At 39.6% G+C, this 18,076-nt stretch overlaps 2 protein-coding genes across 4 annotated transcripts; one reads left to right on the forward strand and one right to left on the reverse strand.

Annotated features, from left to right (window-relative positions):
* Window positions 1–3,427: 3,427 nt before the first annotated feature.
* On the reverse strand, window positions 3,428–8,766 carry LOC143415707 (Fc receptor-like protein 5). 3 transcript variants are annotated; one of them, XM_076881098.1, is made up of 9 exons: window positions 8,141–8,766; window positions 7,306–7,421; window positions 6,806–6,841; window positions 6,419–6,682; window positions 6,094–6,339; window positions 5,822–5,890; window positions 5,550–5,635; window positions 4,618–4,696; window positions 3,428–3,767 (listed from the first exon to the last, which is right to left on the reverse strand). In XM_076881098.1, the coding sequence occupies exons 2-8, from the start codon at window positions 7,334–7,336 to the stop codon at window positions 4,685–4,687; spliced, it is 744 nt and encodes a 247-aa protein (XP_076737213.1). In that variant the 5' UTR covers window positions 7,337–7,421; window positions 8,141–8,766; the 3' UTR covers window positions 3,428–3,767; window positions 4,618–4,684. The 3 variants fall into 3 exon arrangements, with proteins under 3 accessions (XP_076737213.1, XP_076737212.1, XP_076737211.1); XM_076881097.1 differs by having other exon boundaries at window positions 3,428–3,734; window positions 5,822–6,007; XM_076881096.1 differs by having other exon boundaries at window positions 5,822–6,007.
* A 1,629-nt stretch (window positions 8,767–10,395) lies between these two features.
* Window positions 10,396–17,527, forward strand: LOC143415708 (V-set domain-containing T-cell activation inhibitor 1-like). Its single transcript, XM_076881099.1, has 3 exons — window positions 10,396–10,521; window positions 16,031–16,372; window positions 16,615–17,527. Exons 1-3 carry the CDS (start codon window positions 10,452–10,454, stop codon window positions 16,740–16,742), a joined length of 540 nt encoding a protein of 179 aa, XP_076737214.1. The 5' UTR covers window positions 10,396–10,451; the 3' UTR covers window positions 16,743–17,527.
* The last annotated feature ends 549 nt before the right edge of the window (window positions 17,528–18,076 follow it).

Genomic DNA, 18,076 nt, shown 5'->3' on the forward strand with positions numbered 1-18,076 from the left:
CGTTGCCTACTGGTGGTGGTCAGAGGGCCCGGTGGCGCCAGTGTCCGGCAGCCTCGTCTCTGTCAGTGCGCCCCAGGGTGGCTGTGGCTACACTGTAGCTTGCCATCACCAGTGTGTGGATGTGTGTGTGAATGGGTGGATGACTGGATATGTAAAGCGCTTTGGGGTCCTTAGGAACTAGTAAAGCGCTATACAAATTACAGGCCATTTACCATTTAATAGTGGGTGTAGGGAGCCATAGCCCTGCCCCCAGGACTTAAAGCTGGCATGGAGGAGATCCAGGCCCCACCGAGAGCCCAATGAGGACCACCGCAGGGACAATCACACCCCCCACCTAGAAAAGAGCCCAAAGGCTCAGCCAGGAACTGGCTGTGCCAGAGCAGACCAAGTGCTGGAACCAGGTAAAGGTCAGTGTCATCATCTATCGTCTTCTTTGTGCATTTGTAGAGCTAATCTCTACTATTATTTTTTCTGTTTTTGTTTCTGTTCTAAGACTGTGTACAGCAAACAAACTGCAGAGGGTAAATCTACAGTGAACCCGAGATGCCAACTAAAACAGCAAATAGAAGGAAAAAAACCACTGCAAAAGCACACAAAACACACTGTAAGTTAAATAAAACACAATAGAGGTAGAATAAACCCAAATCTCATAAAACACAACTGAAGTATTCTTGGAATGACAATAACCTAACAAAGTAGCTGTGCAAGTAACAGAAACCAAAACACATGAATTACTGTTACGTGTTTGAAAGAAGAGGATGGTTCCCGGGTGCTGTGATGGAGAAAATGATGCAGGGTAATGTGTGCTGTAATCGCTGCTAAACCTTCCTCTTGTGTTAGCTTTCTGTTATCATCTCTTATGTTAACGTGCCAGCTATTAAATCAGCTATAAAATACACTAAAAACAATAAGCTATCATCCAATTTGTTTCTCATCTCATGGTTACCTTGTTAGGCTTCTTATCTATGAAAATTTTGGTTTTAATACTTTTGGTGTGGGCCTCTGGGTCTTTTTTGTCACTTTCCCCCTCGATTTCAATTTAAAAAAATGGTAAAATTAACCTCAAGAGAATCATATTAATAAATAAAAGGTTTTTGTGTTACCCAACTAATACTGAGGGGTATAGGACACATCTCTTAAATAAATTTGTTTGATTGATTTTTTTCATTTTAAGATTAATAACTAAAATGATATCTATGGTGATGTCATTACATCAAGAAAAGGCAAAAAAAAGTATTTTTATAATTTATTTTTTTGTTTTCAGCGGTAGATCTTTAATATAATCTGGAAAAAGTCCACTCCTCCTTTGTTTTGGTTATAGTCATCGGTAATTGTGGGCTTTTTGTCACTTCCTGATGATACAGCTGTGTCTTTGTGAAGTTTCCTCTTGAAAAGTCCGAGGTCATATCCGGTAAGTGTCACAACTAATACTGTGACCCTACAGTCCAGTGGTCATATCGAGGACCACACATTTTCATTGGTTCTTCTCAGGGATGCCACTCGTAGCTTTGCCTGTGTAAATCTGTAGATTCCAGGCATAGTTGGTTTTTGCATCACAGGCATCCCAGATTTTTATGGTGTATTTCCCTGGCTTACTGGGTGTGTATTGCCGGAAGGGACATTTTCCTCGAAAAGCAACGAGACGTTCATCCACTGTCACCTCTGGTCCTGGGATGAACATCAGCGGAAGGAGCTGCACCCATCTCTCCTAGACATCCCTGATTGGAGCAAGCTTGTTAGATCTCGCTCTGGCCTCTCTGTCGTTAAATCCGAGGACTCTTGATATCATTTGAAATGTGTGAAGTGACATTGTTCTCTGGAAAATATTCCTGCTTAACGATGGGTCCCATAGACTATCAGTGGCCTCATTGCAGCATCTGTACACTCAGCAAGAAGAAGAACACCAATGAAAGCATCCAGGTATTCCTCATAACTATCTTTCTACATGGACTTTTTTTTCCTTTAAGGTTCATCATAGTAATGATGATCCTTTTTAGTGACAATGGCATAAATAGCTCAAAACATGTCTTCATGTCACTGACTCTGGTCAGAGTAAACCTTGTATTCCAGGGGTCATTTTGATGACATTTGCAGCAGCTGCCCTGCCATGTACATCATGAGATCTTACCAGTTTTGGACTTGAATCTTTCAGCAGGAGCAGCTTCAGCACCAGCGACCTCCTCCTCTGATCAGATGGGTCTGTGTCTTCCTCCTTAGAAACCTGCCCATCGGAATCGCTATGCTGCTCTGTGTCCTCTCCTTCATTTTCAGCAAAAATAGGATCTAGAACTTGGCTCACTGTAAATCTTCTTCTCATTTTTGTATGCTGCAAAATGTAAATGTGCACTCTGGAAGTCAAATGGTTACTCAAATGAGTGAATTCACATCACATGCCTTGACATGCCCGCCTTTGTTAGTTTTGTTTTCATGCAGGTATACTAACCCTAACCACGCAAAATAAGAAAGCTCATATGATTAGGAGAGGAGCTGGCTGTCAGCGTGTCAGCTGACAGTGCACTTATGATTTCAGTTTTGGCTCTAATTATTGCTTTGTACACATAATATTATAACTGGATCCAAACTGACCCTAACAACACAAATGTCATAATTTCAACTAGAGCATTTTATAATTTAGTGAAAAGATTTTGTTTTTGTTTTATTTTGTAGAAATATAAGTTCCTGACAAAGTCAAAAAGCCTTGATACAATAAACAAATGTGATTTTTTTTATGCATTTAAAATTTAAAATGTGTCGGTGCTGACCCTAACACAAGAGGAAGGTAAAGAAGTCTGAGCAGCTTTGCAGAATTAAACTGTTGTCGTATAAAAGCATCTGCTGTGCTGTAACACCCAACTTCACCAGTAGATGGCAGAAGACATTAAAGTCCAATCGTTCATTTCAAGCTTCAGTCAGAGGAGGATATCTGAGCTGGTCCAGGAGACGTGATCAGGAAAGAAGTGCAGTCTAAGTCACATGTTCATGAGTCTTTAGTTTATCAGACACTAAATACAATAAATAATCTCCGTTTTTATCTTAAACTATATATTTTGACACTGAATGTTTCCCAGTGAAAGGAACAATACATTAAAAATCAGTCAGTCAAACAATATTTATTACTGACAGCACCAGGTTTATTCACTTCTATACTTACATAATATCATGAACCATAATTGTAAAATGTAAGTTTCATAATTTTCTACATTTTTGGCTTAAAAAACAAAAAACAACCATCTTCAGTCTCAAATACAAACATCTTGTAGTGAAGCTTTTGTGTGCAGTTTAATCACTGAAAGATTTTTCTGCTGTTTTTAGTCTGAAGTTGCAGTTTCATTATTTTCATTATTTTCTTTGCTTTCAGCACTGAGGAGAGGAGTGTATCGGTTAGCCACAACTAAACAATAACTCAGATTTTCTACCTGATACTTTAGTGAAACCCACAGAACCACATGTGAAACGCACATGACAACAAGGGTTTATTCAACAAACACAGAACATACAAATAACAGTAAAGTTATTGAGGACATAAATAAATTACATATTTATTTCACCAGAGTTGAATTTGCAAGAAAAGTCATTGTCACTTTTAAAAAAGTCAAATTAAAGCAGGATGTTATTTTTTTCTGATTTAGTGAGAAAGAAAAAGAAACATAAAGATCAGTGTTGACGTCCTCTGGTCTAAAGTGTTTGGGGGACCAGTTAGAGACCAGCAGCTGGACGTCAGTTGGACTGGTGGACTGAAGAGCAGACATCACGCACTTTTTTAAGATCTGAACACGAACACACAGTTTAAAATAATCATTCTGTATGTCATACTAGGCCTTTGTGCAGCACCTCAGCTCACCCTCTCTGTGAAACAAACAGTTTTAGCCCCTCCCCCTCTAAGACACCTTTCCTCTGATTGGCTCTCCCTCTCCAACACAAGGTTTGAACAGCATTTGAGAGGAGCTCCTGTGGCTAATATGATAATATCAGCCATCTTCTCTTTCTGACATCATAAAACTGCAAGAGTGTAAAACTTTGAACAAACTGAGTGTTTAGGGCAGTCTGCAGCCAGTGTATGGCTCACAGCAATTACTTGGACATACACTGACCTCGATATTTTATTGGGCGTTAGGTTCTATAAGATGATTAACATACGATTGGGCCTGATTATTAAAGACTGTATGTGAGGAGGATTTTGATTTCAGGCCAAGGTAATGCCATCCAGAGTAAGAATCTGGTTAGATAACATATTTCTACGATTTTTTGGGCAGGACAAAACCCTCTGTTTTTAAATCTGAATTAAAAAAAACACATGTCAGGAAATTAGGAAAAGCAAAACAGGTCCATTGTAAACCAGCTTTTTCTTTCCTGAATTACAAAAATAAAGAAAAAAAAAATCAGGTTCTTTTTCTGCTCTGCAGATTATTTCACATTTGTTTTAACCTAATTAGTCAAGTACAAATATTACAAACCTAAATGCTGTATATTGGCCATTAGTAAAACTTACTGTCAGAGTTCACAAGTCTGACATTGGTCAGGATATTTTTTGATTAGCTTAGCTTAGCATGGCAGCTGGAAACAAAGTGAGCAGCTAGCTTGTATTTGTGTAAAGTAAAAAATAAAGAGCAGCTGTACCTGGGCCTCCTTGTTCTGATGGTTGATTTTCCATAACTGACGTCTTCAGTTCTCACTGCTGAGTCAGCTAAATCAGTTTCTGTATAATAAAATACATTTAAATTACTGCAGGTACAACAACTGCAACAGTACTGTATTATCACACACAGCTATAGGAACTATTAATTTACTTTCTGCAGCATTATGAAACAATTAAGTGATGATGTTTACAAACTGCATCAGCTTTTCAGAGTTTCCTCCTCTAAACACCTGCTGTTGACCACAAAGCATTGGGGGGTATTTCTGAGAAAAAGAAGCTGGACGACCACAAAGCTGCCATCTTGTTTCAGTGCAGCCAGAGATACTTCACCACAGAGCACAAAGCAAACACTTTCTCACAGCATGAATAATATTATTAACAAAGCAGCACACACTGCAGTGAGAGGTCTGATCAGACTGACAGCAGGAAGTAGCTGCTGTGGTTTTACACGCAGAACTTTAAAAATGATTCATGCTTTAAAGGACGGGCTGGAAATGAACAGTTAATATTTATGGTTCTTTCTTTAATGATCTGTCTTTTCAGTCTCTCTGTTTATGTCTCATAGTAAAAGTTATTCCTGCTAATTAGGCTAACAGCTAGTGTCAGCACAGACAGACACATCTGAGCTGCTTTTACTGATCATTGGTTAGTTCTAACATTACTGAATGTTGTCTGCACACATTACAGTCTGATCTATATCTTTTATCTATTTATTTATCCGTAGTCTGGGATGTGTGGTGTTCTTGTCACTATTCAGACAACCTCTGAACTCTGAGCTGCACGGTGCTGGGCTGTGAGCTAAGGTCCCACTGAAACAATGCCAGGACCTGATACCAGTGAGAGTTAAGAAACATTCTGGCAGGAACACAAAGGAGCAAAAATCTTAAAGAAAATATGTGAACTCAAATACTACCGTCAGACTGGCAGTGGTTCTTATCTTGACAGCTTTGTACATGACATGAGTGATGATGTCATCCTGTCCAGCATTCAATTGATCTGCTGAAATTTTCCAAAATTAAGAATAATATAAATTAAATATCTAAACAGAGATTATAAGAAATTATTATTATTATTATTATATATATATATATATTATAAGAAAGTTGTTGCTGTGATCATCATGAATGTGAACTTTATTCTACTGAACAAACTCAGACATGAAAGATCAGGAAGTCTGAGTCTCACCTTCAGGTTTCCTGTGAACACATCGTCTCACCAGCAGAACCAGTAACACCAGTAGAACCACAACACAGACTGAGCCAACAAATGACAAGACAGAGAGAACAGGAGGAGAGAGTGATGGAGGAAGAGTGATGGAGGTGGAACCAGGAGGAGGTGTGGATGTAGGTGGAGGTGTGGTGGTGTGTTTCTCTAAAATAAAGCAAACACAGTCATTAAGTTGTCGTCACATTGTGAATGTTGAAAGCTGCAGAAACACAGACAGGTGAGTGTGTCACCTGTGACAGTGATCCAGCTGGATGGAGACTCTCCATGACCGCTGATGTCACACTTGTAGAGGCCTTCATCAGACCTGGAAACATGCTGGATGGTCATGTGACCTGTAGGCTGCTTCCTGATGAGGGAGCCATCTTTATAGAAAGCAGCTGGGAGGTTGGAGGGAGTGGTCTTTGTTTTACAGAGCAGAGTGACGTCATCTCCCTCCATCACAGGGAGGACAGGACTCTGCAGGATCACTGATCCACCTCAACACAGAGACAAACTACAGCATTTCATCCATTTACACACAGCTTCATCAACACTAACTCCACACACTCAGCTTACCAGTGACTGTCAGGTTAACCATGTTACTGATGGGACCCTCTCTGGACTCACACCAGTAAACTCCACTGTCAGATGTGTAAATGTAACTGATGTTACAGGAAGAACCAGCTGGTTTTCCCCACCCATCTCCACACTGAGTCCTCTGCCGTTTGCTTGTGTTTCTCCTCAGAGTCCATCCAGCAGAGCTGTCGTCCTCCTCACAGCTCAGAGACACAAAGTCTCCTTCAAAGAACTGAGAGCTGCTGGGACTCACAGTCAGACGAGCTGTGAGGGTTAAAATGAAAAACTGATGATCTGTTAGACTTTACAGTGTGAAACATGAACCCAATCAGGTCATATCAGTGAACATTTCTCAGGTTTAAACTGTGACAGAAGAAGGTTACTGACCTTGGTTTGTTGTGCAGCTCAGCAGTGAGATCAGAACTAAAGAGAAATGACACTCAGGTTGTTTTGGGGTGAACATAAAGAACAACTCCACACAAACACACAAAGTCGTCTCTCTGATATATCTGCTTATTTTCAGGTGAAAAAAAAAAAAAACAGTTGGCAGAACAGTAAGTTTTCAAACAAGTTTTTATCCAAAATGCGGCCCTTAAATGATCATGTGCACATATCAACTACTCTTAAATAACCCAGTAAAGTCATGTGTCCACTGTGCAGCTGTGTTGATATAATGAGTGAATGATTTGATCTTTTCACTGCCTGCTGTGTTTCCTCGACTCCTGAGCAAAGATAAAGAGTCAGTTCAGACCTGCAGTTGGTCCTCGTGGTGTTTGAACTTGAATTCAGCCTGATTTGTTTTTCATGTCTTCTCCTCCATCATCAGTTATCAGGAGAGCAGACAGTCAAAGTACAAGAATTCAAACAAACACAGAGATTCTACTTACAGAGCAGACACAGCACAGATGTTTCCTTCATCGTCCTTCTCACTCATTTGAGCTTCTTTTCATTTCTGTCACTGACACCAAGCAAAGCCCGCCCTCTTCCTCTGAGCACCAGCTTTCTATTGGTTCAAACACAGTTTTGGGGGACTCACTTTTTTCTTTGTGGAAAGACACACGTGGTACATTATAAATTCACATAACTGTAGAGGTCTCTCATATACGGTATGTCTTTAAAAAAAAAAAAAGTCTTTCAGCTGTGCAGAGACACACTGAGGACAGAGTGGAACATTGATTCAAATGCCATAAGAGGGGAATGTTTGACTTCGCACAATTACTCCAGCATTTAAGATGTGTTTATCAATAACATGCCTGTTAGTTTCAGCATGTTTAGGTTACACAGGCACATCAGAGGATGGCACATCTTTACATGCTGTAACAAGTTTTACTGCGTCTCACAGAATAATCTCAAGAGTTTGAAAAAGAGGACACACGAACAGGGCTGTAGATTGGATTCAGGACAGACATCTGTGTGAGGGTGAACAGAGACACTGCCAGAGATCTGATAAATAACTTCTAGCAGCTACAGATGTCGGACAAGATGGGAACCGTGTTTGGCTCCGCCGCTTGTGCAGCTCGCTGGTATAGTTTTACACTGGCGGCTATTGTCGCCAGTGTAAAACTATACCATATATTATTTTTACTGTTTTGTGTCTAAACTTTGTTTCTGCTGCTAGAATTTACGATCAGGGCACGCTGTTGCACATTAAAGATTCAATGGAGAGCTACAGATGGGACAGTTACAGTAAAACTTTTCCTCCTCCTTTTATATTTTCCTCACCTGAGTGCACGCTACTGTACATACCCTGTGGGATTCAACCCGAAGAAATGAAGGCGGGGAACCAGGGCTGGTGTCAAGGTGAGACGGGGAAGTACCGAAAGTTAGCTTCTTGCTGTGGAGAGATTCCTGTGACTAGTCCATTTAGTGTCACCTGGGGACGCTACTCCTCAGTCTGCAGCCCTATTCAAGGCTTGATGGCAGCATGCGCACCTTTCGTAAGTCACCTGTCCGCCCCTGGCTGGCAGTAGCGATAGACAACCATGGATGTTAGCTTCGCCTAGCCTTGGAGTCACCGCCCATCGCGGCAGGCACGCAGGTGTGCACAGGTGTTTAATTCAAGTGCCACAGCACTCAGCTGTTGAGTGCGCCAACCGAGCGTCATCAATTTGGTTTTCCCTGCTTAACGCTCGTTCAAATCGTTTATTTTAAACGATCACTTCGTGAAGGAATCTTTAAACTTTATGTGTTAAACTTAGACGTGGCAGCAAAGCATGGATTCACTTGAAGGAAATCTACTCGGCTGGAAGCGCCGACATCGGAACTCCACGTCTTTCGTGCAGTGACGGAGGATTCTGATTCAAATGCAGGCTGGTGAACTCGGACTCCTTTTCTTCGCTTGAGCTGCAGATGATTAAGGTGAAATTAAGGTGATTAAATTGCGAACCCTTTATTGAATTTTAATTAACCAAACTTCTGGACTTCCTGGGGTCTATCTAACTGAATTTAACGACCTTCTGACATCCATTAATACATTGGAGAAGATGTAATGCTGGGAGATTCATATTGATGATGCATCCTGTAACATAGCTACTGAATTCTTCACTATCATGGAGTCTTAACTTTTAGCAGCCTTTTTATTCGCAATTTTCGGAGCTAGGACGTTTGTGGAAGGCTTCCAAGCTTGAGGTTCACAGGTTACATCTTAAAGAATCTATTTTCTTACTAAATGACATGTGGAAAAATGTCAGAACAGAGTATTTTTCACACCTTATAGCTTCATAAAAGAAAAATCCTAAACTGTTGTTTAGCACAATTAAGAGTGTTTCTCCCGCTGTTCCTCATGCACCAGTTCACTCAATGTCTGATTGTAACGAGTTTTTGAATTATTTCACAAATAAGCTCACTGCCAGCAGGTCAAATATCTCTCCATCATCTTCTCAGTATCAAGCTTACAATTTGCTTACCTCTGATACTTGGTCCGCCTTTACTCCTATTACATTACAGGACATCTTGATGTCCTTCCTGCCCCATTTTTCATTAGTGTGTTTGACTATTGGTCCCTGTATTTTGGAAATGATAAATATTTCTCTTCTTACTGGCTCAGTTCCCAGTTTCTTTAAACAAGCTGTGTTTGAGCCAATATTAAAGAAACCTAATCTGGATCCATCCTTTTCAAACAGTTACAGGCCAATTTCCAAATTGCTTTTTATATCAAAGATCTTGGAAAGAAACAGTAGCAGAACAACTGAACTATTTCCTGGAGAAAATGATGTCATGGATGTTTTCCAGTCTGGATTTCACAATTGGCACTCTACTAAAAGGGCTTTACTTAAAGTATCTAGTGACATTTTGATGGCAGCACACTCCAGAGAGTACACAGTTCTAGTTCTGTTGGATCTCACCACTGCTTTTGATACTGGAGATCACAGTATCATAATAAACAAGCTTAAGGATATTTCGGGATTACGGGTGTTGTTTGAAAATGGTTCATGTCCTATTTACCTAAAGGACATTTTCTGTTCGTATAAATCAAGTCATCAATTGTTCTGCCATGTGGGGCAGATCCTCGGGGATCTGTCCTGGGTCCAATTCTCTTTGTACTCTATATATTCCCCCTAGGCCAAATTATTAGGCACAACAATAATATCTCCTATCATCTCCATGCTGATGGCATTCAGATATACTGTTTTTTCAGTCTCTAATTTTTATAAATTGTCCGGTTTAAGTAATTGCCTGAAAGAAATCAAGCATTTTTTAAACAACAACTTCCTCCAGCTAAACTCTGATTAAAGAGAAACTTTAATTGTTGCTCCTGACCATATGATTCCAGAAGATAGGCATATCAGCTTAGAGCCTTCTGTTAAATTGAGCCTTAGAAACCTCAGTGTCATATTTGACAGCTCGATGAAATCAGCATGTTGTAGTAAAAACGTCATCATCATCATCATCATCATCATCATCATCATCATCATCAAAGTTTTAGTAAAGGCCATGTTCTATAGGGGGGAGTTTTCTCAGTTCTTGGTTACACACATGCGCGTTCGCAAGACAGCTCAGGTTTTCCGGGCATGGAGTACACGGATATACGGAAATGGCTGCTCCAACATCTACGCCCTTCTTCTGGTTTGGTGCTTTCTGTGTCGTCGTGTTTGTGTCTGCAGGTGAGAAACAAAAACAACTTTCCTCTTTCACATAGGGAGGTATGAGCCAGAGTTATTTAACAATACATTATTTAAATACTATCCATACCGATCATGTTTGAAACACTAGCGCTAATCTCTCTGATCGAAACTATTCTCGGTACGCCTGGAAACGCAGAACTGCAGACGGACTAATGCTGACGCCGTTTCTGTGCATAACAAAGCCAAACTTTCTCTTATAAAGTGAAAATATAATAAGTGTTTTTTTATGTTAATGAGCTCGTCTTTGTCTCTTCTACACCGTCGTAATGACAGACCAGAATGTGAACTATCTGCAGCCGTGATCAAAGTCGAGCTGGCTGCATTCTCTGAATACTGAAAACAAAAGCTTCGTTACTTTACTTTACATGACTTTATTATCTTCTTCTCTGAACCACCGTTTATGAAAGGAGATGAGTTAATATAAATCTTCATAGTTAACGTGACCATCAGACCAACTGATCAAGATAACAGTCAGGCAGATGATGTAGTTTAGGTTTGCTATAGTTTTGTTTTCATTTATAATGTTCATTCTTATATTGCCAGCCTTTAGGATTTGTATTGAATGTTGTCTGTTCTGACCTACACAAAACAACACAGCGAGTACACACTGGGCTGAAGTCAGATATGCATTTTGCAGTCCTTGACTTCATGAAGTTTTATATCAAAGTCAACAACTAATGCCATAAAACATGTGAATAGTGAATAACTGATGGCTGAACCCTTGACCTCTGACTCAGCAGCTAACTGTTTACACCAGGGGTGCCCAATCCCGGTCCTCGAGAGCTACCGTCCTGCAGCTTTTAGATGCATCCTTGTTCCCACACACCTGAATCAAATGAATGGCTTGTTATCAGGCCTTTGCCAAACATGATGGCATGCTGAAGAGATCAAACCATTTGATTCAGCTGTGTTGGAGTAGGGATGCATCTAAAAGCTGCAGGATAGTAGCTCTCGAGGACCGGGATTGGGCACCCCTGGTTTACACACTCAAACCTTTTATCACAGGAGTTAAAATGTTATCACCAGGACACAGAGGGGAGATTTTTGTAATACTCTTACACATTAAATTCACCATGCAACGGTTGCATTGTATATTAAAAAAAATCCTCTGTAATACTCAAAGTAACCCAAATTACGTTTGCTTTTGGGGTTATTGTTGTTTTTTTTAATTCCCTGACTGGATTAATGTCACTACAGACAGTGTGATTAAACCTCTTTTCTGTATTTAAATTTCAGCATTAAGTTAAGGTTTTTTGCTGCTGTACTGCAAACAGTTTTGACCAAGGGATAATGTCAAGGTTTTGCTGGGACAGTACTCATCAACAACATGGAGTGTGACTTTGACTTTCGCCTCTGTCAGTGCGCCCCAGGGTGGCTGTGGCTACAATGTAGCTGCCATCACCAGTGTGTGAATGGGTGGGTGATTTGATGTGTAAAGCGCTTTGGGGTCCTTAGGGACTATTAAAGCGCTATATAAATACAGGCCCTTGAATTACATTTACCATTTTAATTCAAGCTTTCCTTTAAAAATTCATGCATTAAAAGATCTAACAAATATATACAAACAGGCTGTGTCGTATAATAGAAGAAATCAACTTTAACAATTTAACAAATGAAAGAAGAGGTCTTTGTTGAAACAGGGGTTTTAGTTTTCAATAGAAACTAAACGTAAAACACTTCCTTTTTATTATTATTATTATTATTAGTTACTATTAAGTTACTAAATAAATCTACTAAATATCCATTACATATATCCATTAAGCATGACGAGACTCAGCTGTAACCACTGTGTATAAGGACAGGCCCAGCCCTCTGTTTACTTAAACGGGCTGTAACTATGAAAATACTTATTGTATGAAGGTAAATTCATGATACAGCCTCAAAATTATATCATAATATTTCTCAAAAAATGTGATAATTATTTTATGATAAAATAAAAAAAAGTAGTAAATTCAATTTTATTCATGCAGGCAGCAGCATTTATGAGTAAATGAAGGGAATTTTCCATTGTTATTTTCTAAAGAGATGAACCAAATGTATAAACTAGTCTAGGTGGTGTTTTCCTGTATTACTGAACACGTAACTGTGTTACTATAATATTGCACTATAGCTGCTTAAGCACTGCTTTTCAACCACACAATCACATCAGTAATTTCCATTCTCTTCCTGTTATATGGAGTGCATCCAGGAGTGTTACAGCGATATTTGGTGGAGTCGTTTACATTTTGGTCGTATATCACGAGCATTGCCCCTCCATGTATCCTGGTTGTACTTGATGTTGTGTTTCAATTGGTGAAACACAATTTGTTATTTCCACCTTAAGCAGGAATAGTTTTATTGCAAATTTTGAAAAGTACTGCACCGTGTTATAGGCTGATAAAGTAGCTCACTGTTTAATTACTAAACTGTCACAGGAAGCTGCCACACAGCTCAAAGAAATACCTTGGGCTTGTCTCGTTGTTGTTAATCTCTGGCTTTCTTCCAAAGCATGTCTTTTATTATGTCTTCATTGTTTTAAACGATAAATGTTGCTCTGATGGATTTCTGAAAGCCTCAAACACTCTTCTGATCATCAAGCTCGAGAAATTATGCAGTCAAAGAAAAGTTTTAATACATTTACACTTTACTCTTAACTTAAGGTTAGCAGCCTTTTTGAGCACCAGTCAACATGAGCTTGTACTTGTATAGTATTTACTGTGATGTGCCCTCATGGACAATCATTAAATCCAGGTGCAATGATTATATGCTAGTTTATCTTATTTTTTCCTATGGTAGGGCTATTTTAACTTTGTTTGTATTATGTGTTTTATTTATTTATTTTTCCTGTTTTCTTTTACGCTATTGTTTTTAACTTATTTTCTGTACAGCACTTTCGTCCTCTGCTGGGTATTTTAAAGTGCTTTATAAATAAAACTGGATTGGATTAAATACTCTAGGAACAACAAGTAAGCCTGATGTGCGAGAGTGAAGTGCTCTGATGGGGTAATACAGTACTATAAGGTAGGATTGGGCGATATGTAAAAGTTTTCCAACCGACAATTGTAAGTCCAATTAAAGCTGCAAGCAACGTTATGAGGACCCTCGCACCCCATTGCGTCAAGCCACGGCCAACACCTACACTAGGGCTGGGCCATATCATACCGTTTACGGTAATACCGGTATAATGTCGGGCAATGATAAGACAATGAAATATCGCGATAGAATATGAGTAAAACGCGCATGCGCAGTGCCTTTGTTTTCATAAGCACATGGCTGAAAAAGCATGGCGGAGAATGAGAAGGGCGAAAGCGGATGTTGAATGAAACGGATGAACCAGAATTGGTTTGTAAAAATGCTAAAACTTCAGTGGTGTGGAACTTGTTTAGCTTTCGTCCGTCAGATACACAACAAAGCACTATTTTTCGCAGCGCATGCTAGCGGGCCGTCGTTATTACCGTGTTTTTTTTTTTTTGGAAAATACGGCACACTTAAAATCAATCCTTTGATTTTTCTGAAAATCGACAGTGCCCCTTATAATCCCGTGTGCCTTATGTATGAATTCTGGTTGTGTTTACTGACCTCGAAACGATTTCATGTACACGGCGCTCAAAAATCTGTCAAATGTTTTAGTATGACTTTGCTAAGCTACGAAGCCGCACCGCTTGATGGATTGTTGGAGCATTACAGCTATCGTAGGTAGGAGCCTCGCGGAGCGATACGTACTGTGCTTCAACATAATATTACTGTATTGTGTGTATAACCTCTTTCTAAGTTTTGTGGATATTATACATGGTTATGCTGAGGATATGTCGGCCAATTTCCACTGGAAATGCCTTTTGGTTAAACTGTCAGCAAGGAATTTGCATTTGCACTGCAAATTTTTGTATAACTTTAATGTACATAAAAAAAACAGCTGCTTATTTAAGTAAAAATACATTGATGGGTATTTTTTCCAGTAATAAAGTTGTGGAGTTGTAAAGTATTTTGTCTAGTGTTAATTATATCATCAGTTATATCGTTATCGCAAATTTTCAACTGTATATCGAGATAAATATTTTTGGTCATATCGCCCTGCTCTAACCTACACCCAGCATGTCAGATCTGATGTCACATTGATGGAATTCATGCGTAGAACCACCAGCTAAAATTTAATCTCGTTCAATGATGATTAAAGTCGTCCCACTAGGTGGCGCTCTAACCATTACTGACAAATGGCATATCAAACATTTCCGAGCTCTCGACTAATGCCTGCGTCGTTTGGGAGAGATTGGACATTGTGTTTATGAGTGACAGCAGATGACTACTTTTTGGCGAGTGATCCACGTGCTGCCATGACCATCCCTTTTTCTTGAATGTAAAAAGCTTTGCAATTTAACATCACAAAGGTCTTTAGATTCCCTACACTGGAGATTGTCTCGATCTGATGAAATCCCTTGGAGGAGTTCGTTGAAGTACAGGGCCTGAAAAGAGGGGAAAATGTTGCCAAAATTACACATTAATTTTAAAATTACTGACTTCCTGTTGGGTTTGGAATATTGCTCTAAGAGACTTTTTTGTACATTGTGATAACTTACATAAGCTTACCAGGTTTCAGACTCGTAGATGAAACACAGAGCAGTGGCTGATGTTTTGAAATTTTGTAGGGGGCGCTGTGGAGCCGTTTTGCAGTATTCCATGAAAATCGTTACATAAGAAAACAACCTTCATTACATTGGAGGTGTGGCCCAAATTCCAAGGGTTTTTATACTTTTCAAGCCCCTCAAAAGCCACTTCATCTTTCATGGTGAACCGCCTTGCCACCAGGGTGCACTGTTCAGTTTAAACTCACAATTTTGTCACTGAAGCATCACGAGGGACTGATATTAATATTTACCGCTTTTGAGGTGGACATGATGAACCTGTGAAAATCAGTATTTCAAAGTGAAAGACGTGACATTTCCTGTTGCCACTAGATGACGCGCTGAGTATTCCTGACAATGAGCATATCAAACTGTTCAGGGTAGGGGTGTCATCACGCCTGTAAAGTCTGGTACTGATCAGACTGGATTTCTTTGAGTTACAATAATTTGTTTCTTCATGGCGAGACATCAATGTTCGCCTAAGGATGTAACCAAAGCGGTGTGGTGCTTGTGCAGATGTTTAGTGCGAGCACAGTACTCAAACACGACAAACTTGCATGAGCATGTACGTGTCCACTATTCGCTATGTATGCTAGGCTATCACCAGCTTTTGCAGCTCCATCAACAAGCATTTGAGCGCACTCTGAGGAGGGTGCATTTGCTCGCAGATGAAAGAGGGTGCTGTTAAAACAGCGCTCTTATTTTTATTTATTTTTTCCTGTTTACTGCTTGTATTAGCGTCATCATTATTAGCAAAGTTACTCATGGGTGTGTGTGTGTGTGTGTGTGTGTGTGTGTGTGTGTAAATAAAACAGTCTCTTTTTGTGCATGTGTATTTATTAAGTGTAGTTGTACTTCCACATCTCTGTGTATGTCGTTTCCTCTTTCAGACCACAAAACCATCACAGCCAAGTCTGGACAGAATGTCATTCTGACCTGTCAAACTCCAAACAACAACATCTTAGTTGTAGAGTGGAGTAGAGCTGACCTGGGAGATGAATATGTCTTTGTGTTTCGGGATGGGCAGTTTGATCCAGCCAACCAGCATCCATCTTTTAAGAACCGGGTGGGTCTGCAGGACAGACAGATGAAGGATGGAGACGTGTCTTTGATTCTGAAGGATGTGACAACTTCTGATGCTGGAACATACGAGTGTCGTGTCATCCAGATAGGAGCAACCCGCAGTAACACAGGGCACATCAGCATCATCAGCCTGAAAGTTGTTCCTCCAGGTGAGTGAATAGAGTTGAGTGTGTGTGTGTGTGATCAGAGGTGAAGCTGCTTCCTGGTTGTTGATGTTTGTTTCTAAAGATGTTGTTGATGAGACTTTGTAGAAAGCAGCTGGTCTGAGTGATGTGATCAGAGTGCAGTAGATAATGTCTGACAGCAGTTTGAAGAGGAAATGGATTCTGTTCTGTTCTTCACTCATCACCTACCTGACAGCTGACACCTCACACCTGTTTCTCACCTGCAGGTCAGCCAGGAGGAGAAGAAGATGGATCTTTTGGACTGATCGTTGGTCTGACAGTTTCTGCTGTGCTTCTTGTTGCTGCTGTTGCCGTTTTTGTGATCTACAGAAAACGTAAAAACAATGTCTTATGATTTTTATGAGACTCCAGATTAGACTAAAATGACTGGATGCATTAGCCATAAAAAAGTATGTTTTAAAAAAAAACAAACATGCAACCTAATCACTAGTTACAAAAAATCCCATGTATCTTCACTGAATTATCCAGCATTCAGAGGTGGTTAACAATGGATTTTTAACATGTCATTAACATGTCAACAGTCTAAGACATCTATTTTTAAACAGTCTAGATGGTTTTTTTGTTTTTTGTTTAAGCCATTTCAATTGTGATTATATTTATGTTTATTTATTTTCCTATAAGTGCAAAATCAGACTGTCAAACAATTTTGCACTCTAATCCACTACTGTCTCCAGTTTATTAGCAAAATATATTTTTAAAAGTTCAAATGTTTCAGTAAAATTTAAAGCACAGACAATAATTAATCTGTTTTTATTGTGTCTATATTTGGTAAGGCATTTCTTCATTCTTTGTTTTAGTGGCTCAAAGATCTTTAGTGTATGCTCACTTTCAGTATTTTGTTCTTAATTTCATGGCAAAAAGACAATTTCTGTGACATAGGTTTGGCGTCCTCCTTGTTACAGTTTTAGAATCAGTGATAGCTTTAGCTGTTTATAAGATCAAACTTGTTATGTGAGGTTAACTCACCTAGAGATCAGCTGTTACAGACTAATTACACTGAAGGAACCACCTGACAAGACAAACACTGTGTGTGATTGTGGATGAATTACTGTGAATTACAGACAATCACTAATCCAACTGTTAGTGTTCAGGATTGATTGTTCATCTATAACAGAATGGGGGAAAAAAAAAAAAATGTTCTGATAGTTAAATAAAACCAAAGGATGAAATTATTTCACTGCACATCAGCTGTTTTCTCCCTCTGATCAGATTTAACTTCCTTCAATGAAGGGGACTCTTCAGTCTGTTACTTCACTTTACACATTTCATAAGCTGCTGGAATATTGTTGCTTTATTTCATTTCACTTTAATGTGAGTTTATTTGTTGATGGTTAATAAAGTCTTACATGCACTAATAACCAGTGTTTTCTTGATGGAGTCTTTGTTTCCTTTATTTTTCAATGCTCTTTCTTTTTGTGGGGGGTGTGGTCGGCGGTGCCACTGCAGGGGAAGCAAACCTACCTGCAGGGCATCCGCAATCATGCCACACCAGGTTAAAGTGTGCCAGGACCTGGGCCCTATTTCAGGAAGCCGGTTTAGTGGAAAAACTGAGTAAGTATACCCTGAGTTAACGAAAACTCTGGGTTTTCGGTTTCACAAAGCGAGTTCAGCTGAAGCCTGAGTGAGTCACTATGACGACACACGCCGTGAAGCTAACCTGCCCCCTAG

This window comes from Maylandia zebra, unplaced genomic scaffold (assembly GCF_041146795.1).
Source record: "Maylandia zebra isolate NMK-2024a unplaced genomic scaffold, Mzebra_GT3a scaffold02, whole genome shotgun sequence".
Taxonomy (NCBI): domain Eukaryota; kingdom Metazoa; phylum Chordata; class Actinopteri; order Cichliformes; family Cichlidae; genus Maylandia; species Maylandia zebra.

What these genes read in the sequence shown, in the direction of transcription:
- LOC143415707 (XM_076881097.1), bottom strand. Translation starts at nt 7,336, where the DNA reads ATGAAGGAAACATCTGTGCTGTGTCTGCTCT. An exon ending in GAGCTGCACAACAAACCAAG is followed by an intron (nt 6,683 to 6,805) that starts GTCAGTAACCTT and finishes TAACCCTCACAG; the next exon opens with CTCGTCTGACTGTGAGTCCC. An exon ending in CAGCTGGATCACTGTCACAG is followed by an intron (nt 6,008 to 6,093) that starts GTGACACACTCA and finishes GCTTTATTTTAG; the next exon opens with AGAAACACACCACCACACCT.
- LOC143415708 (XM_076881099.1), top strand. Translation starts at nt 10,452, where the DNA reads ATGGCTGCTCCAACATCTACGCCCTTCTTCTGGTTTGGTGCTTTCTGT. An exon ending in CGTCGTGTTTGTGTCTGCAG is followed by an intron (nt 10,522 to 16,030) that starts GTGAGAAACAAA and finishes TTCCTCTTTCAG; the next exon opens with ACCACAAAACCATCACAGCC. An exon ending in CCTGAAAGTTGTTCCTCCAG is followed by an intron (nt 16,373 to 16,614) that starts GTGAGTGAATAG and finishes TCTCACCTGCAG; the next exon opens with GTCAGCCAGGAGGAGAAGAA.